We start from the raw sequence: 23,252 nt of genomic DNA on the forward strand, positions 1-23,252 counted from the left end.
TTACTCAAGTATTTTTGGTACCTTTAAAACTGCATTGAAAAAGGAAATGGTGTGGTGAGTGGGTTTACTTGTGACATATGGCAATAATTAAGTTTGACTGCATCACAGGGATATATTATGTATACTTTTTTCCTACAGCAGAATTATGCGAACAGAATGTACGCATGAAGCTAATGAAAATATGTAGACGTAAATTAGCGAGTTGAATGTTCAATGACTCTTCTTTTTGTTTCCTTTCTTTGCAGGAAACAGCTCTGTGCTGTCATCCCGTGGACATGTTCACCTGTCTGCGTGGCCTTTCTCAGCCTTTTGCTTGCTCCTGCTCTTGGACGTAAGTAACACAAAAGTAGGTGTTTTAAATGTATGAACTGCAAACTATGTTTGAATTTAAAGGGACAATGTGTATTTTTTAGCAGCTAAAGGTAAAACACTTTAAAAATATTAACACTTTTGATTTAGATAACAAGAAAAAACATTAACTATCTGTCAGGAACCGGAACAGGATAAGGACCCAGATGTGTGATGTTTCTCACACAAGCTTTTATTTTACTGGAAATGGGTCATGCAAGTTAAGAAGCAGTTTGGCGTGGGAAGATAGGAAGCCATAAGCCGAAGAGATCGATATGAATTGCCCGAGCAGATATCGGACGGATGGGGTCGATACCGGACAGGAACAGACAGACAGGATTGATATCAAAACAGGATATTGAAATTAAACAGGACAAACTAGACGGAAACGAAACTGGAAACCAATATTAAAAGGACAAAATAAACAGGAACAATACCAAACAGGAAATACCAACAGGAAACAGGACCGAGTAGTAACCCACGTCTTGCGGGGCAGAATTGGGCGCCATAGCAACCGTGACACTATCATACAAAGGTGCATTTTTAGAAGACTTTTGAATGTATTTGAAGTGATATGAGCCTCACCTGGCTTTTATTTATTTCCTTGTAATTTTTTGTAACAATGCCATCCGTCCCCAAAGAAATGGTCCTTTGTTTTCAACCGTGATGGGATCAAGTCTAGGAACATGGACTCAATGCTAGCTGATAATTAACGACAAGACAGCAAAATATTGCTAGCTAGATTTCATAGCATATCGACTATCTGCCTAAATCCGAGTCCCTTCAGTACAAGTAATGCATGATTATCTAATAATGTGGCCATTTTACCTGATTCATGTTCAGACCTTGGAGCAAAAGAGTACAAATATAGCTTTTGTGGTCTGTGTCGTTTCTGGGATTAAGTCAGATTAAACACACCCCACACACAATCCTGAAAATCCCGTGGTCTGCTCTCGTTTTGGCATAAATGTAATGTGTGCAATCGGGTGCAGATAAAGAAATGAAGCTTTTTAAAATAATCATTTCAAAAAGTGCACTCCCACGTGACGTCCTCATAATACAGTGCATAGCGAAAGTAGTGCCCCCCCCCAAGAATTCAATGCAATATTACCACATTTCAGGCTTTAAATCTAAAGCTACAAACCTAAAAATATTTTATCAAGGATCACCAACATGTAAGATAGATGCGTGAGATAGAACCGAATTATTTTAACATTTTATATATTAATTAAAATTTTTAAAAATGCAAGTCCAACAAAAATGTTGCCCCACTGTTACCAGTGCTTCAGAAGTTCCGGGGTGACTTCGTAATGTTACAATGTTGACCTAAATGACGAACGATGACAAAAAGAGTGGACTCATGTGTCTTTTACCCCTTAAAGTTCCTGTAAAATTTGCCTGAAATGCCAATCCAGGGACACACCCAAAGTAAATTGAAGGTTGTTCTTGAACCATTTGGAGAATAAAGACAGTTTAGGTCTTAAGTGTTACCAACAATGAGTAAACTAAATTGGAACACAAAGAAATAGAAGGGTTTTATTCTTGCCCACATTTTTTCCAATCAAATGCCTGCAGTCAAATGTATCATAGGCATCTTAGATGGAAAACAGGTGAAACAAAAGCTTGAATCCTTAGCTAGTGCATTGTTAAATTGTATTTAACGCATTTGTCTAAGGGTAGGTTTGGACATTTACAACACTAAAACGTTTGCAATTGTGTTTTTTACTTTTACAATTTTTAGACATTTTGAAAGAGTCATAAATGTTTGACTTTTTTCAGAAATCAATCCATGATTGTGCAGACTTGCGCGGAAGAATGGTGCGTAAAAATGTATCCCGAGTTGCATTTCATCACATTAATTTTAGATTCTGATTTGAAAAACGGAAATTATGTGATGAAACAAACGGTTTACGCCAAGGAACGTCCAACAATGGAGAAATGCTTTTAGGTAGATTTTTTATTTGTCTGTATTATTGTGTGTTTCGAAGTACATATCTTACACAGTTGGAGTCTTACTCATTTCATGACTGCCAGAGGTCATAAATGGTTTAATTTTCAAACTGATTCTGATGTTCCTGTGATGAGTACATTTCAAAACAGTCAGCATATCATATTATTATGAGGCATCGTGTATTTCAGTGCCTGGACGTTAAGGGGTTTAGTCTCAGTTTGAATGCACCTTCCCTGTGATGGGTTTAGAGGGCTGTGAAAGGATTTACTGGAGAATATAATATAATAGAATAGAATTTACTTTTATTGTCATTCTTTGTAACCATGCACACAGAACGAAATGTCGATACACCTGACCCCTACGGTTAAACTGTACGGGTCGATGCAGCCGCAGCCAAACAGGGCGCAGCCATTTTAGTCATTAGGTGACCAAACCCCCCAATTCCAACCCTTAATGCCGAGCGCCAAGCAGGGAGGCAATGAGTACCAAGTTGTAAATCTTAGGTATGACTCAGCCGAGGCCTGAACCAGCGACCAAACATTAAGAAGACCAGAGAACACACAAGGAAGGTCTAGGATAAAGTCGTGGAAAAGTCCAAAGCAGGAATGGGATGCAAGAAGATTATGCAACACTTATACATCTCCTGTAAACACTCTGCGAGCAAATATAAAAAAATAGAGGTAGCATAAAACCACCCATGAACGCATTGGATGACGTACAGACATACACAGCTGAGGTGGGACAATATGTGCATCAATTAACTATCAGTCGTACTCTGCATAAGTGTGCCCTTTATGGAAGAGTGACAAGCAGAAAGCCCTTTCTAAAAAGAATACCTTAAAAAGGCCCTTCTGGCGTTTGGAAAAGAGCCACATGAGCGACATAAATAACATGTGATAAAGTATGTTTTTGTCAGATGAGACGGAAATTGATCTTTTTGGGATGAATGCAGTGTTATGTTTTGCATAAGATTAAAACTGCACATCACCCTGAATACATAATCCACACTGTTACCCATGGTGGTGGTAGCATCATGCTCTGGCATTAATTTTCTTCAGCAGGCACTGGGAAAATGGATGGCGGCATACTAGCAGAGAACCTGTTGGAGTTTGCACGAGACCTGAGAATGGAGCGCAGGTTCACCTTCCAATTATAAAACGACCCTAAACTTAGAGCAAAATCTATAATAGTATGGTTTAAAACGAACAACATAAAGGTGTTAGAACGGCCAAGTCTAAGTCCAGACCCTAATTTTACAGAGAAAAGATTACCTTTCAACAATAAGGTACTTGGTCTGTTTTATAAGAAAAAATGGGCAAATAGTTATGTTTTAAGTATTCTGCCTTGTGTATAATTATTAGTGCACGTTTTTGAAGTATAAAAAAGGGAACGGAGTGAACTTTTGTAATTTTGGCCCTAGACTCCTGCACACTAGAGGACAATACAATTAATACAATGCATTATACTTTTAGAAATTGTCTGTATAAATAAGTGAAATGCTTCTAGATACCTTAGTTTGTATGTGTCTGATGTATGTTTGATTAAATGTCTATAGTAACTATAGTAACTCCTATAAATTGAATTTCTGAGTGAATGTCGGTCGCAACACCATCCATTTTCACCGCCAAGTCTAGATTTATTTTGTGATTACTTTAAGGAACTTGAGCTGTTTTGTAATGAAAAATGGGCAGATGTTTTCGATTCAAGATGTGCATGATACTTAAAACGACTTCTGCCTGTGATAGTTGCAAAAGGAGGTTGTACAAGGCATTCATATTTTGGCAGCACCTGCTTTTTATTTTTTAAGCACAATATAAAATGCTGAATACATTTTGTTTTCCTTTCACAATTGTGTCTCACATGTTGTTTATTTTTAGACAATAGTTTGAGTTTGAAATATGGCATTATGTCGCAAAGTTCTCAGGAAGGACAATACTTTTGCAAGGCACCGTAGCTCTGGCACGCTTGTTAAAGTAATGACTGGCTTTGTAATGCGTAATGCGGCGGCAGACAGTAACTTTAACAACTTGAGTGTGTGGTCAGATAAGTGTTTAGTAGCAATAAAAAAAAGGCGGTTTTATAAATTCCGTCTCACCGGTCGTCCTTGCGTTTTAGCGTTTGCGCAGCCTTTTTTTGTAGCGCTTCCAGATGTGTTGCTAGCTGACTCAGATTTGTTAATTGGAGAAAAGAGACACTGTCTACGTTTAAGCACTTATTAGTGATAAAACAAATATGTGTCAACAAAACATTTTGAATAACAAGCATTTTAATTACATTATATAATAAATAATAAGATCCAAATAACCCGTGTTTTTTAGCACTCGATTTTGGTTGCATTATACAATGCAGTGACATCTAGTGGTCAAAAGTTAAACAGTGTCCCGTTAAGAATTGACTGCATTACTCTTTTTCTTTATCTGCTGTTTTGTCAGAATTGGACTTCAACCGATTGGATGGCGACACAGTCTGCCCACCTCTGAGAAGCGGACAGGACGATCTTCCAGGTAAAAAAAAAACATATCAATAATCCGTATTTGCCCGTGAACTCGAGCAGTCCAAGGCAAAAAAAGAGTTATTTCATCCTATACAAAGTGAGAAAAATGTCCCATAACAAAAATAAAATATACACCGACCCTCCGGGTAATTAAACTACTATTACATAAAGGCTAATGGGAAAACTACAAAAACTCCACCAACCATAAAATTATCTTTAAAAACAGCTTACCAAGACCAGAAACAGCCAACAATATTGATGCTATTATCTTAAGATAGAAGAGGAAACATAATATTGATTGTAGGCTATTGAAAAATATTATATACTCAATATACATGCATCCAGCCCTTGACACCTGCTTTTAATCCAATCACCTATACTTAAAAGTATAGCAAGTAATAACCAGTGACATCTTGTGGTGAACTAAGAAAATGCATCGTTTTTAAAACCCATGTGCCACGGTGCCCCAGGCAGACCAAACTCACATATAACAAATCCCCTTGCTGTAATGCGGTGAACTTATCAGCGTTTCATTACCTGTGCAAAGTGTCCTGCATCATGATTGGCTAAATAGTTGTCCCGCCCTTTTCTGCGTGTCAATGACGTTGCGGTAAAACAGATTGATGGACTTAGAAACAGGTTTCCCTAAAACTAATCTTGACATACAAACTGCTTTGCATGGACCCACAAAAGCAGCAAAAGACAGAGAAAGATGTGTTCTATCGCCAACAAATTTTGACTTCTCAAACCGCTAAACTTGCTGGGGAGACACATGCAGGTTTTTAGCGCTCCCTAGTGGCTCCCTGGTGTTTTTTTTGTTTGTTTTTTTTCAAAAATATTTGATCAGGGATATGGTTTCTGTAGGACAGAGCTTTGACTTTTTCATAGGGTCTAGAAATATGGCAGCAAAGAAGAGTGTTTCCTGTCCTTAATTTGTACAGGTGTGCAATAAAACCGCAAAAACGACTGGACTGTTAACCTAAATGACATAAATAAACAGTTCCACTTGACTTTTACTAAATACAATTATTCAATCTTAATCGCCTTATATTTAGTTTGCCCCGAAGGTTGTTGTCGAAATATTGCTTGTCAACATCTTTCCCCACAAAATCTCAAATCTTATTCATATTTTCTCTACAGGTTTTGATTTGATCACCCAATTCCAACTGGATGTCATCCCTCTGAAAGGAGTGAGGAAGGTTGACGGCTCCACACCCCTTCAGGTGGCCTACCGCCTCGACCGGGAGGCCAACTTTCAAATTCCCACCATGCAAGTACACAATTTTATCAAAGACACGAGCGAACGTTGCCGGCTGTGCTTCCCCTTTGCAGGTGTTGCATTTTTTTTCCCTAACCGGTCGGCCGCAGATGTTCCCGTGTAATTGATAGTGGATGCGTGTCTCAACCCATTTTGGTGACCGGCATAAGGCGTAGGAATGTTTTATGATAAGTTTCTTTGAGGAAGTCGGGGAAAACAAGCCAAGGAAACAAACAGAAAATGAGGTGTAAGGATTGTAAAGGTTACATTCCCTCTGGTTTAGTTCCAGAATTAACTTTGCATTGACGTTTCCATGTACAGTGCCTAGCTAAAGTATTGTCCCCCAGTCGAGTCGATTTGGTATGAATCAATGGACCCGTATCTTTTGAGCAAAAAGCGAGATTTTTTAGCTCAATGGAGTATTTTCTCTCTTATCGTGGTTAATGGGGGGTAGAACTACGCAAAAAGTGAAAATCCGCTTGTACCTTCAGAGGGGCAAACCTACCTTGAGATGACATCCTTACCGACTGAGAATATAGGAGTGTATGAGATAACAACTAAAAATCTTCAAATAAAAACACAGGAAACAGAATTTCATTAGAAACGAATGCTCCTTTTTGTCATTATTCAAATCTTTTACGAAATCAGAGGGCTTTCAGTTGAAGAAAGCGTGGCTGGCTAGTTGCACGCTAGCATTGGGTATCTGCAAATTGAGCTAGGTGATTAAAACACATCCGTCCCGAATGTAGCGATTTCCCACGATTTGTAGCTCCAGGTCATCTGTTTCATGGGTAATGGTTTTGGCCTTGGTGAGAAACAGTTTCGGCGGGGGTAGCTTGTGTAAGTTAATACATTGCCTCAAAATTCCTCCTAACTTCTCAAGATATCCAACAGTAGGCTCACCTGACAGCAGCAGTTTTATTAAATTTACAATAAAAAGAAACCAGAAACACTGAAATTCAGAATTATTGCAAACAGAAATGTTACCGATGATATAAAACGAGGGTTGGCACGAATACATACACTGCTGTATAACTGTAGTCAACAACCACCATGCTAAAAGGCTACAAAAGCAAAACACACCTGTTTTTTTAGCTACATCATAAAACAGTATTTTGAAGCAGTGAAGGAAGGAGTTAAATGAAACAAAAGAAAGAATTAAAACTAAGTATTTACCGGTTACAGAGGTAGAAATCGATGCACTGGGCATTGCTCGGAAGGAATTTCAGAACACCGGACCTGTAGCGCGCAATTGCCTTCCCTCCTGATGCCGCCTCTGTCCCTTCCCAGGCCCGATCACAGTACATGGAGCTGGTGATCAGTGTTTCTTTGCGCTCTTCTGACTTTCCTCAGAGTCTGAATTAATTGATTATTTTTTTCCTGTAGCTCTAGCCATGGGTGGACATATAGATTTCTGCACCCGCCCACCCAAAGCTGTTTGACTGACAGCATTCGTCAGCCTAGCACAAAGGCAATCACGACCCCCCAACACACACATAGTCGCATTCAACTCGCCACCTTCATACCATTTGTGTACTGTCAATGACAATGAAGACAATTCTATACAAAATCTGCGAAGTATCAAAACTACCAAAAGTAAACCATTATACACAGAGGGATTACTGTATTTATTATTTTCTTCATCTTTGTTAGTCTTTGTTATCACAGCCTACTAATTATAACCGCGAAAGCAGACCACACTTGACTTAAGATTTATCTTTTGCTACGTTCGCTCGTTTCAGGCCATGAAACAAAAGCCAGATAAATAACGAGCGCTGACAACCTCACTCGCTTCCTGTAAAAAATTCACGAGTACATAATTAAAGGTTGGACTTGGCAGCGAGTCCGGATTAGCTTTAGCGCTAGGGGCGTAGGCTTTGGGGCGTCAGATCGGGTCTAGGATTAAAAAGAAAAATGATCTGAATCTAAACCCCCGGCTAGGCCAAGAAGAAAGTAATGTACTCCTAATTATAAGTTTGCAGCTTGGAGATACTCTTAAGATGAGTAGCAACTTGCCCCATTATAATTTTCACATCAAAACAAACTGCCTATTTGTATTGTTAGCCTTAACAGGACATTGTTTATTATGTAGCACATTCTAGTGGTTAAAGATTAATAGACTGCTAAAAAGATTCAAAAATATTTTTTTTAAACATTACTGTACCTGCCAGCAATGCTTTTACACCGTTTTCATATCCAACAATCATTTCCTTCTTCATTGCTGTCACTGTATCCTTGTGTACTTCCCTTTATCACTCTCTTTCTTTGGACCCATTATCATGGGCAAAAAAATGTAATGAAACTGACAAAATCACAATGAAATGAAATGCTGTCCCTCTCAAACGCTGACTGAACAGGTACAAAAGATCAAGCAATGCATTATCAGGGACATTGTTTATTATATAGCGTCTTCTAGCGGTTAGTCGCACTTGTTTTCAGTTGCAATGCATAATCCGCCAAGAACTAGAGGTCAAATATTATAGTGTCCCTTGAAAATATTTGACTCACAGGAAAATTTGAAATTGTATTTTTATTTACTGATTTATTTGATGGCCTTGCTTTTGGGCCAACCTCCATTTGTATTTGCCCTGTTGTCTCTGCATTGTTTGATAGTGAGATGGCGCTTCGCGCAAGTGAATTAAAGAGTTTGTTCAGGTAATGGCACTTTACATAATCGAAGCTGATCCTCCTGTTGGCCAGCTTTGTCACAAAACATTACATAATCTGTCTGTGTCGTCACATTCAATGCTATTACGAGTCTACCACCTACCGGTTCTGCAGCTGCAATTTAAAAGTCTGTCCTCGTCATCGTGGTGTTTTTCCACTGTATATCCCCTTACAGTGTCTAGCGAGGTATTCTGCCCCAAATAACTTTTGGGGGGTCATTTTCCATGTTTCAGGCCTCGAACTTAGAGCTAAAAGACTGAAAATATGTTGTTGTTGTTTTTGAAAACATGTAAGACACAAGTATGAAGTGGAACGAAATTATTCAAATGTGACTTTGAATTATTTTACAAAAACGTAAAAGTAGCTGTTGAAAACAGATTGTCCCCCTGTTTTCTCAGATCAGCAAACTGAATTCAGAAGTCCCCTGATGACTTCTGAACTATCCAATATCGACCTAAATGACTAACAATGACAAACAGATTGAATTAAGACTCAGTTTAAACACACCCGCTCTGGGATGGGTTCAGAGGTATGTGAAAGCAAACACTGGAGAACAGATAATGAAGACCCAAGAACAGGACAGGCAGGTCCTGGATAAAGTTTTGGCAAAGATCAAAGCAGGAATGGGATACAAGAAGAGTTTACAAAATGTTCACATATTCTAAAACAATATACAAGTAATAGCATCAAGAAGGAGAGAGCATAAAGCAAATGGAAACTTCCTAAAAGAGTCCGTCTTCCTAAAATGCTGTCCCAAACAAGGAGAAAATTAATCAGATAATCAAGAGGACCCATTAGTCAAATTGGATGGCCTGTGCGGCTGAGGTGGGACTATCTGTGCATAAGACATCTATTAGTTGCACTCTGCATCCCTAATAGAGTAGCAGCAAAAAGAAAGCTCATTCTGAATAAAATTCTGTTGGTAGTATACAAAATCATGCATGGACTTGCTCCCTCATATATTTCAGATATAATCTCCCCCTATGTTCCAGTTCGGAGCCTTCGCTCTGAAAATGCTGGTCTACTAGTAATCCCCACAGCCAAGAAGAGATCCGCAGGTTCGAGAGTGTTCTCCATTCGGTCCCCAGTGCTGTGGAATGCTCTTCCCCCTGGCATTCCATCTTCAACCTCAGTGGAAATGTTTAAATCTAAGCTTAAGTTGATAATATGTGTATTATTTGCCCTCATGTAGGTTTTAGATCAGGGGATGGTGTCATAATAGTCTCTAGTTTGCAATAGTCTTTGATCTGTGCAGCCCTTTGAGACTCTTTGTGATTAAGGGTTATACAAATAAACATGACTTGACTTAACTTGACTTGTTTGCAAGAAGCCACGTTGGAGAGACAAATAACATTTGGAACAAGGTGCTCTTGTCAGATGAGACCAAAATCGAACTTTTGGGGTGGAATGTAAAGCATTACATTTGGCATAAGATTAACACTGCATATAACCCTGAAAACACCATATTTACTGTCAAACATGGTGGTGGCAACATCATGCTCTGGGGTTGCTTTCCTTTCACAAGGATTGGGAAGATCATTAAAGTTGAATGAAAGATGGATGGAGCCAAATACAGGGCAGTCCTGGCAGAAAATGTGTTGAAGTCGGCAAGAGACCCAAGAATGGGGCGCAGATTTACCCAGCAGGACAAGACCCTAAACAAAAAGCTATATCTACATTGAAATTGTTTAAACTAGAATGGCCAAGTCAAATTCCAGACTGCAATCTTATAGAGCATTATTGAAAATATCTGAAAAACGCTGTGCACAAACAATCACCATCACACCTGTAAGGAACTTTAGCTGTTTAGTAAGGAAGAATGGTAAATATTGAAAAAAGAAGTGTGGTCATGAAGGCAGCAAAATGAGGTTGTACAAAGTATTAACCTTAAAGAGGGGCAATGTCATTTCAATGGCTACTTTTCAATCTTCTTTTTATTAGCACAATACAAAATTTTGAATCAATTTTGTTTATATTCATAATCGTGTCGCACAGGTTGTTTGTTCTTATTTATTTTATCTTTTATCTCTAAGATTAAAGCCTAAAATACGGCTATACTCTATGTAATTTATCGCAACTTTTAACTTCTTTAATGTATAATGTAGTAAATATAGCCAAGTTGTGATTTTTAATGATGGTCAAGCAGATTAACCTGTACTGTATGATAAACTTGTCTCGGATACAGAAACTCAGCGAACGTTATTTCCGAGATGCATCCTTTGTCCTTTAAGCTGTGGGAGTGGAAGCATCAAAATTTAACTAATACATTAAAGTAACATATTAAGGTGGGGGCCTCAGAATTTGGTCCCATGGACCAGAACTGGCCCTTTGGCTGGATATTTGAGAACCATGTCTCACAAACTGGCTCTCACGTGAGGCTGAGGCAATGGAGGGCTGTTTTGCTTTATTGGTTAACAGGAAACACATTTTATTGCTTTCCCTTTGTTGTTTACAAGACAGTAAACAATAAAAATGTATGAATTCACCACCTAGTGTGAGCAGAGGCCAGCATCAGTGATTGAAGATTGAATGACAGCCACTGAGGTTGCATATTCCACAGTGACTCAAGATGGTAGGGCGCCCGCTTTGAGACTGGGAGGTCGCTGGTCCGCGCCTCGGCCGAGTCATACCTAAGACTTATAACATTGGTAAAATGGCGGCGCCCTCTGTTGGCTGCGGCTGCATCGGCTCGCTACAACGGGTCAGGTGTATCGACATTTCGTTCTGTGTACATTGTTACAAAGAATGACAATACAAAGGAAATTATTATTATTATTATTAGAAGTATACAGTATATGCCTTCCTATACGCCAGTGAATCTAATGTATGTATTTTCATGCCACATGTTAGATTCACGTAAACTTTAAAAGGACAGTGTGTATTATTCGACCTCGAGATGTTGTTATGGTGTGTAGTGGAACCAAAAGTGAGTGCTAAAAATCACAAGGCTCAAGAAAGATCCTCATTATGAACAGAAAATTCCACCACAAGTCCAGCACTAAATGAAGAAGGCCAGGGAGCATCAAGGCCACGGGCCAGGATAAAAAAACAAAAATCCAAGAATATGTCAAACAAAAGGCCAAAAAAGATTACCTCTTGAGTGATTGCCTTAGGGAGAACATTGATAAGAGAGTAGAGGAGGACCAGACATCCTGGTGGGATAAGCCCCTACATGGAATGTTCCACCGTCAGATAGAAGAGGTGGTTGGAATCAAGAAATCCTACCAGTGGCTGGAAAATGCAGGACAACAGACATCTCCGATTCTCTCATCATCAGCACAAGAACAGAACATAAGCACAAGAGCCATAGAGGCCACGATTGACCAGAGTAGATCAGGCTCAAGATGCAGAATCCGCAAAGACTGATCTGAAACAGTCCAGCACACCGTGGCAGGGTCTAAGATGTTAGCTTAATCAGCGTACATGGGGAGGCACAACAAAGTGGCTGGGATTAAATGCAGAAACATCTGCAACTAGTACGGCATATAACTACCCCAATTCGGGTGGGCTATACCACATTAAAGTGCTTAGAACAACAGGTCAAAGATTTCGTGGGACTCTAGTTTCCAGACTGAAAAGCAGCTCCTGGCTAATCAACCAGACATAGTGGTGGTGGACAAAGGGCAGGAGATGATGGTGATAATAGATTAGGTGATTCAGCTGACGTCAACATTAAGAAGAAGGAACAAAATAAACTGAGGACGTACTGACAGTTGAAAGAGTAGCTGGAACAGGTATGGAAGGTCACCCTCGAAGAGTGGCTCCAATAGATGCCAGGAACAACATCTGGACCTCATGCAGGGTTGGGTAGGGTTACTTTAACTGGATTACTTTCAATTACTTTTGGATTACTCCAATACCAAATATGCTAATAAAAGACAAAATAAACTAAATATGAATAAAATTATGACTCACAACACGTTGTAAGCTTTCTCTCCTGGCTTTGATCTCTTTGATCTCCGGCAAAACTAACATAAAATGCGACAGAAACATAATGAAAATAAATCCAAACAACTTGCCAACATAATTTTTGCCGTTCCATGTGTTCCGTTACTCCCCAAGCCTGCACAAAATTTAGTATTTTTATTCATATTTAGTTTATTTTGTCTTTTATTAGCATATTTGGTATTGGAGTAATCCAAAAGTAATTGAAAGTAATCCAGTTAAAGTAACCCTACCCAACCCTGACCTCATGCTATGTAAAATAAATTGCAATTTCGTGACGTACAAGTATTTACAAACGTGCGGATATGTAGAATATTGAATAGAATATACAATATGTATTTTTTCTGATCATTTCAATCAATATTGATCTTTTTAATAAAATGATTTTTTATACCATTCGGAGACACTAAATAAAACTCAATGTATCTGTAGAACTTTGATTGAGGATTTAATTCTAATTGTTAGGTCCTCTGTCAAACCATTCACAACCATTAATGGCTCAATAGGCTCAATTTCAGCTAATACAAACTCAATCTTTTTATACCGAACCCAGGCTGAATTTCCCTCGTGGTTTCCCCGACGAGTATTCCTTCATGGTGACGTTCCGCATGATCAAGAACACGGTGAACAAGGTGTGGAACGTGTGGCAGATTGTAGACGAGGACGGCCGCAAACAGGCCGGGTTGCGACTCAACGGAGATCAGCAGTCTTTGGAGTATTTCCTGACCGGACCTGACGGAAGTTTGCAGACAGTCACCTTCGCCGGACTTTCTGTGCTTTTTAACACAAAATGGCACAAAGTGATGATCGGCGTAGAACGGGACCAGGTCACGCTCTACGTGGACTGCCAGCCTGTGGACCAGAAGCCCATCAAGGGCAAGGGGCCCATCAATACGGAAGGTGATACGCTCATCGGCAGGCTCGAAGCTGATCCGGAAGCCTCTGTGGTGGTGAGTTCAGTATTCCTTCGGTAATCGCTGTTAATGAGAAGCAGGACCCCGGCAAAACGTAAAAATCCGTCGATTACTTATCTCTAGATGGTGTCCTTACAGACTATACAACAAAATGATAACTATAGACAAATAAGTACAGAATTCATTCGAATGAATGGTCATTATTGTCATTATACAAACGTACAAGAAAAGTGGAAGGATTATCGTTTCAGTGTAAGAAAGCGATTAAGATAGCGGCTGGATAGCTGCATGCGGGTATCCTCGATTTGACCAGGTCTTTGTCATGGTTAGAATAGAACTGTCCAAAATGTAGTTGTTTCCGAAGAGTTCTCATCCGTTTCATGGGTTAGCGTTGGTGAGATACAGGCTAGCTTGTGAGAGTCGTTGCGTAGCCTAGCCGCGGGACGTGCAACGCTGCTATTGCCCTCCCCAAGCCTCTGTCTCTTCACAGACCCAATAACAATACACAAAGCACCTGCTGGGGATTATATTTTTTTCGTGCTTCTTCAGAGTCCCATTTTATTGATGAATTTATTTTCAATGTAACAAGCCGCTAAAATACTAGCTGTTGCCCTACCCCGCAGTTTTGGTGGACACATTGACTTGTGGGTTCACTTCAGCTGTTTGATTGACATAACAATCACGGACACACACAGTCACACACTCCCAATACACAAAACATTTTCTGTGTGCTTTCTGCTGCAGATTGCAATTTAAAAGATTTCAATGGTAAGAAAGACTATTGAATTCGAAATCCGTGAACATGCAATAACCAATGGCCGAAGTAGCAAGGGGTCTCTGTTATGTCAATCACTTGTCAATCAATATTTAAATATGGCATATCATATCAACCCTATGTACAAGATATCAAGAATCAAATCAAATCAAATGCCCCAGTTATAATTTGGGGAATTTTACGTATTTGTATTATTTAAATACCTTTTTATTTGTCTGTTACGCATTTTTCTTACCTAATAAATAAAAAGTTTAGGTGCGCTAAATACGCAATTCAGTTCAATTTGTGCATTGATTGATCAGTTGAAAAATATTGCTGACCACAAATTGGATGCAACAGGAATTGAACCTGGGTCCCGCCTGTGAGAGTGCCGAATTGTTACCACTAGACCAGTATTTTTCAACTTTTATTGAGCCAAGGCAAACTTTCTTTTGCAGAAAAAAATGTGAAGCACGCTGTCACTTAAAAATGTATAAAACAAATCCAATTTTATTTTCAAAGCTCAAAGTTTATATAGTTTTTCTTATCGATTGTGGTCAGCATGGCTCAGGAAGTAATCCAGGTTAGCCATTTTATTTAATAATCTTGCTGTAGAATGACATTTTATTGATTTTCAACCTGTTTTTCAAGTTTAACTATATTTTATCCTAAGGTTTTTTTTTTCAGAAAAACAACAAATACAGAAAATGAGCAAAACTTGTTTTCAGTTTTTTAAAAGAATGACAAAATAATAATTAAAAATATGTGCAAAATTCCTTGCTCTATTTGGTTAATGTTATTATTTTTTGCCGGGCAATCCTAAAAAGTATCGTTCAAAAAATGTATTAAATATGTGTCCCTGTACTACCTCCTGAACAGATAATTAGTACATTAAAGAATGTAATGTGTTCCCACTTACTGATATGGATGAAAGTTAGAGTTACTTGGTTGATCACTGAAAAAAGAAACAATCGCATGTTTTTTTTATTTGTAAAGTTAAAATTGGGCAATTGCCTGTGGCACAGTAAACAACTTCTCACGACACACTAGTGTGCCCTGGCAAGCTGGTTGAAAAACATTACACGAGACAGCCTGTTACAGTATAGGTTATAAATGAGCTCGGTACAAGTAATTACTTAATTTGTCCACTGGCGCCCGCTAGAGGCCGGTGCAGTGCTGGATCTTCCCAACTCGTTTTTGGTTGAACTACACGGCGACACTTGGTGGTCAAATATTACACAGTGTCCCTTAAAAATGTATGAACGTTGCAAAAGGTTCTAAAAGTGCAAATGTTGTTTCAGTTCGAACTCCAATGGATGCTGATTCACTGCGACCCGAAGCGATCCCAGCGTGAGAGCTGCAACGAGCTGCCTGCCACCGAGGTACGAACGAATCAGATGGGCTCAGCATCCGCTGCGGTTTGTGGTTTTCCGTGAAGCCAGTAGGCCCATTGCACGCTGCGAGGAAACAAGGAAGAAATGCTGAAACGGAATTGCCCAAGTTGAACCAAGACAACGGAACATAGAGTTACACATGATGCCAGAATGCACAGTTAGCTAATAAGAAAACCAAAATTGTAATGGAATCTTAATAGATTAGAAGGCGAAAATTACAGTCGGTGGTTACTATTTTACTTGACTTCAACCAAAATTGGGGCATGGCACATTTATTGGATGAGAACAACTGCACCGCTGCCATCTGCAACTCGTTAGAATCATCCTTTATTTGTTGTAATTATAAAAAAATAAATGCATTTAAATAGTTATTTTGTTAAAAAAAAAAAAAAAAAGTTGTAAGTGTATTCTCTGAATATATTCGTGTAACTTAAATCTTGACTGGAAGCAAAAAATGCTGTTTATTTTGTGTTAAGCACACTATTTTACGGAGCACTATAACACCTAGACACCAACACTATATCCGCTATATAGTGCTAAATGGTGTTGTTATAATTTAAAAACAGACAAGATGCATGCATATTTGCGGTTTTTGATGTACTTATTTTTGAGGGGTATCATTTTGTTGATATACACTACCGTTCAAAAAGTTTAGGTCCCTTGGAAATGTCCTCTTTTTTAAAGGAAAGCATTGTTTTTGTTATTGGAGACTACATTGAACTAATCGCAAATACACAGCATACCTGCTGTAAGAGTATTTGAGCTGCAAATATTTGTTTTTTCAATGCAATATCTGCATAGGTGTATACAACAAGCACTCCAGTGTTCCAATAGTATATTGTGTTCATTAATTGCGTTATAAGGTTAATGAATGATTAGAAAACCATTGTGCAATTATCTTAGCACCGCTGAAAACAGTGTAGTGGTTACAGAGGCTATAAAACTGGCCTTTCTTTGAGCTAGTCAAGCATCTGTAGCATCACATTTTTGGGTGTGATTACACCTTCAGAATAGCCAGGAAATACAAATTTGACAAAGGAAAAGTGGCTAAGTAAAAGCCCTATCTGAGACCGTCCGACATAAGGAAGAGAGCAATATAGGGAAATTAACACTGACATTAGACACCTTATTTGATAAATAAGACACACAGTTGTCTGGGTGACCCCAAACTTTTGAATGGTAGTGCGGATTGTTTATGTTTTGATGGGTTGTAATAACCAGTAATATGTCAAAAAAACATCTAAAATATTCCATGTTTTTTGACAGTTTTTTATCCTGTGCTGAAAATGATGTGCATTTTCAGATAGCATGTATATTAATCAAATTCAATATCCTGAGAATGATTTATAGGAGACAATTTACCATCTCAGCATGCATGTTAAGGTGTGGGATCGCTATTGATTTCATTAGCATGCTTGTTACTACGACATTTTTGTCATTCATCAGCAAGACTTGAAATATGATGAATGAACCCGATGTGACAGCGTAAATGTATTCCTCTTTACATCTACGCAAAACATCCATCGATGTGTATTTAACATGTCGGGATTATTTTTCACTGGGCTATGTATTCAAACCAGAGCATGAGAACTCACTACAACGATTCCGCTGGTACTTATGGTGATGAAGGGGTGTGTCCACTTCACTAACTCTGCCATTTTTCTCTGATCTCTCTGGCTCCTTCAGATGTTTGCCAATGCCGAGGTATTTATCTTTCTACCTTATTTGGTTTTGCTGAGATTGCTTGACTGCCTGATTACTTTATTATAAATCTGATTGAGTATGGTGCTTGATGGACGGATAACACTTTTGCACACGATGGCCAACTACCTATTTCTATATCTGATGATTTAAAACAATGATAAAAAGCATTTGTAAACCACCAAATTCGACCATTCAACACTTTTTGTACTGATCGTTTGTTTCCTGGTGTAGCCTGACAGGTCAGTCCCAGGTCCCCCTGGAGCCATCGGCCCTGAGGGTCCCCGTGGGCCAGCAGGGGAAGACGGCCGAGATGGACGAGATGTAAGGACGCAATATCTAAAAAATGTCTGCCCCATGTGTAAATCCTGCAAAACTCCTGAGGGATTTACTTGTCTTCAGGGTCTTCCCGGTTCTCCTGGTATTCCCGGTCCGGCTGTGAGTATAAATCGACGAATTCCCTGCTAGCCCGGTAAAAACATTCTTTGACATCAGTCAATGGCAGTGAACAAGAGAAATAAATTGCCCCATTCAAAAAGGGACCATTATTCAGCTGTGGCTTTACTTTTGTTGGTCTTGACTTCCAATCAAGGTAAAGTGACGCATAAACATTTGTCTTGAATTGCTTCCAAACAGTCCCTTCGAAGCATATATAGAGCAGTTTAAACCATCAATTTTGAAAGAATAAAATACAAGAATAGAAATTTTGTGACGACAGAGCTTGATAACTTGATTCAAAACGTGTTTTTCTATGAAAGACAAGAATGTTACTGCAACACCAATTTAGAAGAAGCGATACACTGATTGGACAGGTATATGTGTTATTAAAAGGATCGTTTGTCATCATTACCATACTCTAATCCTTTCCAGGAGCAATACAGGTAACCCGATTGCAAGTCCAAAGCTACAAGTCCCTTTATTATTCCGCCAAGACAAGACATAAGAGTTCAGAGCTTTTCAATCAGCACTTTAAAGACCACAACACAAACTCGTTGAGGGAAAAGATTAGCTCATCAGTCGTACAACTCTGGTCCCAGAAAAACAATGATTAATGCAGACTGTCACTACCTTTGCACGGTCGAGCGACTATGAAGATTAAGCAATTCTATTTCCGTTGCATGTGCGTGGCAGGGCAGCAAAGGCGAGCATGGAGAAATTGGACTTCCTGGACAACGTGGCCTGCCTGGTCATCCAGGGCCTCCTGTAAAAAATAACATCATAACTTTATTCCTTTTTTTACGCCTTCTCGATTGCTATTGCCATTTGTTTACTACAGGGTACTCCTGGTCCAATGGGTCCCAGAGGGCTAGTGGGCGAAAGAGTAAGGAACCATTTGGAACTTTTCATTGTTTGTTATTCAATCGATTGGTTACACTTTACTATCTGCCCCAACTCATTAGGGTCTTCAAGGTTTTCCTGGCCCTGCTGGTCCTGCTGTGAGTAATTACTATTTTCTTTTAAATAAATACAGTTTCTAAGTCATCAATCAGTCAGAAACCAAACACATTGTATGATGTATCTTTACAGGGACCAGCAAGTGAAGGACCACCTGTACGTGTACACAAAATATCAGCCAGGTTCAATACTTGTGCGATCAGACTGTAACTTACTGTGGAATTGTTTCTGACAGGGACCACCAGGGAAACCAGGGATCCCGGGGGATGAAGGAAACATTGGGCCAGAGGTCAGATTCATATATATAACCAGACATTTTTGAGAATTTGTTTGTCAGAGCAGTCCCAGCTGTGTATTTGATAGTATATTATATGTTGTTGTTGTTGGGTTGTTGTTTTTTTTGAGTGTTTTTTCCAAAATGAAAAATAAGAGAAACATAACTAAAACCAGAAATTAATATATAACTAGATCCATAACTTTTGCAGGGGGCGCCGGGATCCAAAGGGGAAAATGGAAAACCAGGGCCTCCAGGGCTCCCAGGACCTCCTGGGCCAATGGTAGGTAAAGCCTGATAGCTGTAACTGTAGTCTGTTGGTGGTTTTAAATTGTGATTTCAAGATGGTCATTCTACAGCTTTGTGTCCCTTGGGCTCTTAAGTTTTTACCTTGGTAATACTTTCTCTGGTGGACTATTCAAACATCTAAGCTTCTTTGGATACTCTACATGACCACACCAATAACATACATTTTTAACTCACATACTCACCAAATTGAGATGCTTGCCTAAATCAGCTACTCATAGAAAACTGCACAATCCACACAAGTGCCCGAATTGTGCAACAAAAACGACCTGGGCAATTGTGTTATTAGTGTGACAATATGATCTGCTGTGTTTTAGGGGCCACCTGGTGCCAGTGGTGAAGGGAGTGGGGAATCTGTGAGTCTGTGTCTTTCATGGTGTTTCTTGGATGTCATAAAATGTCTTGCCATTGAAGTCACGAGTTGCTGAGTTTTAGTTATTTTGTTTTATACTTTCTGTCTGGATTACTTTTGTAGTGTCCTTCAGCATGCCCTGCTGGACCGCAAGGACTGAATGGTATTCCAGGAATGAAGGTAAAGAATAAATAACTCTTGAGTCGTGGATTGAAATGGTAAAACATGATTATCACCAATCAGTAATTATTAGATTGTCTCTTTCAGGGACACAAAGGTATGCCAGGTGAAAATGGCAAAGATGGCATACCAGGAGAAAAGGTAGACTGCTTAATCGATATCATAAACGTTGCCTTACCAGTTGGAACTAAATATGTGAATCTCCCTATCAATTCTACAGGGAGAGACGGGTCCTGCAGGTCTTCAAGGTGCACCAGGTCGCATGGGAGATGACGTAAGACTTTTGTCATAATAAGAGATTTCAAATGTACGTCCAGAATTGTAAGGCTTTGGGCCTGGACCAAACACATATTCAAATATATGGAAAATGTGTCATGTCCTCTGTGTAAATACAAGTCAGTTTTTTTCAGGGTCAACGCGGACCAATTGGTCCTTCTGGTGCTGCCGGAGAAAAAGGAGACAGAGTAAGTACAAGTTTGATACAGTATGTTCTCATTCAAATCAAGATACATATTTGGGTCTATGTTTGTGTTTAGGGTCCTCCAGGTTTCAATGGCATGCCTGGACCCACAGGCCCACCAGGAGCTCCTGTAAGGACTAATGTATTATTGACTTTCATTAAGATATTGAGAACTTATTGTTTCTGCTATCAGGGTGTAGAGGGATTGCGTGGACGTCAAGGTTTGGAGGGACCCAAGGGAGATGATGTAAGTGTTCCATTTCAACATGCTAGTTCAATTATCCAATGGCATTTTGAATTTACTTGTGGACCATGTTTATTAGGGAGCAATGGGATCTCAAGGAGAGCAGGGAATTAAAGGAGAAAAGGGAGATGTTGTGAGTTGTATTGATACTTTTGGGGCTTTTTACTGAGCTCTCACATGTGCAGGTGTTTTGTTTTACCTGTGTGATGGGGCATTACAGGGAGAGGCAGGAAAAAATGGTCTGGATGGAATTCCTGGAGTTGATGGAGCCAAGGTCACTTCAGTACTTCAAGTTGTAATGTATTACGGTTAGGTTTCTGCGTGTCTAACGGTCAATCTACTCAACAGGGAGAACCTGGTCCAGTTGGAACAGTTGGAGTGAGGGGTGTTGTGGGCATTCCTGTAAGTCCACTACATATTAGCTGCTTTCATAAAAATGCCTAAATGAGGAAAAATTTATTTTTTTAGTTTGTCCATTGTGGGATGTGTTTATCGTTCAAATAAAAAATATATTTATTAGGGCTACAGTAATTGCCTTCCATATTATTCTTCAGGGTCTTCCGGGCAAGCAGGGAATAGTTGGAGCTACTGGACAAAAGGTGCTTTTATATTCCGATCACCCCTCAAATGGTCAACCAACAAAATTCAAAATAAATGTTTAGAGGTGTGCACATTGTCTTTAGGGTGACACTGGTGCTGTGGGAGCAACAGGGCCTGTTGGACTCCCAGGAAAAACAGTGAGTATTCTAAGTAGACTCCCCTTTTCCATGCCTGCTGTACATTCATAGTAACATGTGAGCAGGGCGAGCCCGGAGCACCTGGAGAAGATGGAAAACCAGGCGATAAAGGCACTACTGTGGGTCAATGTTCTTACATGTTATGTTCTTACAATTGATTTTTTTTAATATTTGTTACATTTGCAGGGTGAAACAGGCAAACAAGGGCCAGTGGGACCAGCTGGTCCTCCGGGTATCGAGGTGACACATTGAAATATCATTGGAGCTTGCCCAAAATGGCCTTTGTATTACAAACACATTGTTTTGAAACGGTGGTGAATTCATCTTCGCAGGGTGAAAAGGGAGAAAAAGGTGTCACTGGGGAGAAAGGAATAAAAGGTCACACTGGATACAAAGGAGATCAGGTCAGCCTACTTTAATGTTAAAGGAAAATCATGAAGAAAATGTTAGTCCAAGTTTTTCTGCTATCGTTATAGGGACCGATGGGACCAGAAGGGCCAAAAGGAAGCTTGGTATGTCAACTGCTTCCGTATCATATTGACACATATTTTATGGGTAAATATTTTTTTATTTAGGGGGATCGAGGTCTTTCTGGAGATCCTGGGGTTAAGGGAGACCAGGTATGTTCTGTAATTCCAATCATTACATTGGATCTTTGCTTAAACCACAAAATAAATCTACAGTACCTATTCCTTTTTTGCTCTTTCAGGGGCCACCTGGTATCCCTGGAATTAAAGGAGAGGTATTACAGTCTATGTCTTTAAAATCAACGCTTGGATTTACACAGTATTTACATTGTCCTACTCAGCATGGCAGAAAGGGTGACAGAGGATCAACTGGGGCAGATGGCAGACCAGGCCAACCAGGCCATGAAGGTTTGGCTGGTCCAATGGGAGCACGAGGGTTGGAAGGAGAACCAGGAGTACCTGGAGCAACAGGTCCCAGAGGCCTGCCCGTAAGTACAAGATTGCCCGAAGTTGCGTTCAAAATAAATCTACAAACACACAGTTATGACCACTCAGGGCCCAAAAGTCAGTGATGACAAACTTCGAGAAATGTGCTCAGCTGTTGTTGAAGGTAGGATTTGTACTTTTTAATGTAAAATCTCCAACGTATTTACTTATTTCCCTTCTGGCATATGTAGAACAATTAGCAGAATTCATGAAAGACTTCCTACGGAGACCCGCTGCCCTTGGAGCTCCTGGTCTCCCAGGATTGGCAGGGCCCCCAGGCCCTGCTGGAGCTGACGGGGCACCAGGACCACCAGGAGCTCAGGGACCGGTGGGCGTCAAAGGACATCCAGGATTCTTTGGCATTCCTGGGGCACCAGGCAGAAAAGGTTGGTATGGTATTGATAAGTTTAAACTTGAGTTGATACAAAATAAGGAGAGAAGACATACATTTTTTAAACTTGCAAGGAGGAAAGAGAGGGAACCACAGATGTGATTGTCTAACTCGTTCCTTTTATAACATAATATATATTAGTAAAGAAGATCTAATCTAAGGGTGTGAATTTCAAAGAACCACAACATAATATTGTCAATTCGACAATAATGTCAAATGAAATAGTCAAACCAACAAACAACAGTGCGCAATAGTAGTCAAAATAAAAAACTGGCATCCTATGAAATCTCCTTTGCAGGTGCCCAATACCATAAACAAAATAAACTTATCAGGTATATACTGGGGGCATCACGGCGGAGCAGTGGTTAGCGCATGTGCAGCACAGTTCAAGTCATGCGTGGGTTCAAATCCAGCTCCAGACTTCCTGTGCGGAGTTTGTATGTTCTCCCCGTGCTTGTGTGGGTTTCCTCCGGGCACTCCGGTTTCCTCCCACATTCCAAAAACATGTATTTCAGGTGAATTGGCTGGTCCAAA

The 23,252-nt window shown here is 39.7% G+C and overlaps 1 protein-coding gene across 1 annotated transcript in view; it reads left to right on the plus strand.

Moving 5' to 3' along the window:
* col9a1c (collagen, type IX, alpha 1c) overlaps positions 1–23,252 on the plus strand; it is a 28,336-nt gene that overhangs the window by 3,712 nt on the left and 1,372 nt on the right. The window contains exons 2-36 of the mRNA XM_088327804.1: positions 246–331; positions 4,732–4,803; positions 5,934–6,063; positions 13,217–13,613; positions 15,633–15,713; positions 17,412–17,429; positions 17,661–17,750; positions 17,829–17,864; positions 18,558–18,629; positions 18,703–18,747; positions 18,827–18,862; positions 18,954–18,977; positions 19,057–19,110; positions 19,307–19,378; positions 19,719–19,757; positions 19,877–19,933; positions 20,021–20,074; positions 20,154–20,207; positions 20,344–20,397; positions 20,470–20,523; positions 20,587–20,640; positions 20,717–20,770; positions 20,858–20,911; positions 20,986–21,039; positions 21,192–21,236; positions 21,321–21,374; positions 21,440–21,493; positions 21,561–21,614; positions 21,707–21,778; positions 21,851–21,886; positions 21,950–21,994; positions 22,084–22,116; positions 22,183–22,329; positions 22,397–22,451; positions 22,519–22,713. Coding sequence (XP_088183930.1) covers positions 246–331; positions 4,732–4,803; positions 5,934–6,063; positions 13,217–13,613; positions 15,633–15,713; positions 17,412–17,429; positions 17,661–17,750; positions 17,829–17,864; positions 18,558–18,629; positions 18,703–18,747; positions 18,827–18,862; positions 18,954–18,977; positions 19,057–19,110; positions 19,307–19,378; positions 19,719–19,757; positions 19,877–19,933; positions 20,021–20,074; positions 20,154–20,207; positions 20,344–20,397; positions 20,470–20,523; positions 20,587–20,640; positions 20,717–20,770; positions 20,858–20,911; positions 20,986–21,039; positions 21,192–21,236; positions 21,321–21,374; positions 21,440–21,493; positions 21,561–21,614; positions 21,707–21,778; positions 21,851–21,886; positions 21,950–21,994; positions 22,084–22,116; positions 22,183–22,329; positions 22,397–22,451; positions 22,519–22,713 — 2,531 coding nt within the window. The remainder of the gene's footprint in view (positions 1–245; positions 332–4,731; positions 4,804–5,933; positions 6,064–13,216; positions 13,614–15,632; positions 15,714–17,411; positions 17,430–17,660; positions 17,751–17,828; positions 17,865–18,557; positions 18,630–18,702; positions 18,748–18,826; positions 18,863–18,953; positions 18,978–19,056; positions 19,111–19,306; positions 19,379–19,718; positions 19,758–19,876; positions 19,934–20,020; positions 20,075–20,153; positions 20,208–20,343; positions 20,398–20,469; positions 20,524–20,586; positions 20,641–20,716; positions 20,771–20,857; positions 20,912–20,985; positions 21,040–21,191; positions 21,237–21,320; positions 21,375–21,439; positions 21,494–21,560; positions 21,615–21,706; positions 21,779–21,850; positions 21,887–21,949; positions 21,995–22,083; positions 22,117–22,182; positions 22,330–22,396; positions 22,452–22,518; positions 22,714–23,252) is intronic.

Source organism: Urocampus carinirostris, chromosome 2 (genome assembly GCF_059441175.1).
Source record: "Urocampus carinirostris isolate Australia breed hairy pipefish chromosome 2, RoL_Ucar_1.0, whole genome shotgun sequence".
NCBI classification, from domain to species: Eukaryota; Metazoa; Chordata; class Actinopteri; order Syngnathiformes; family Syngnathidae; genus Urocampus; species Urocampus carinirostris.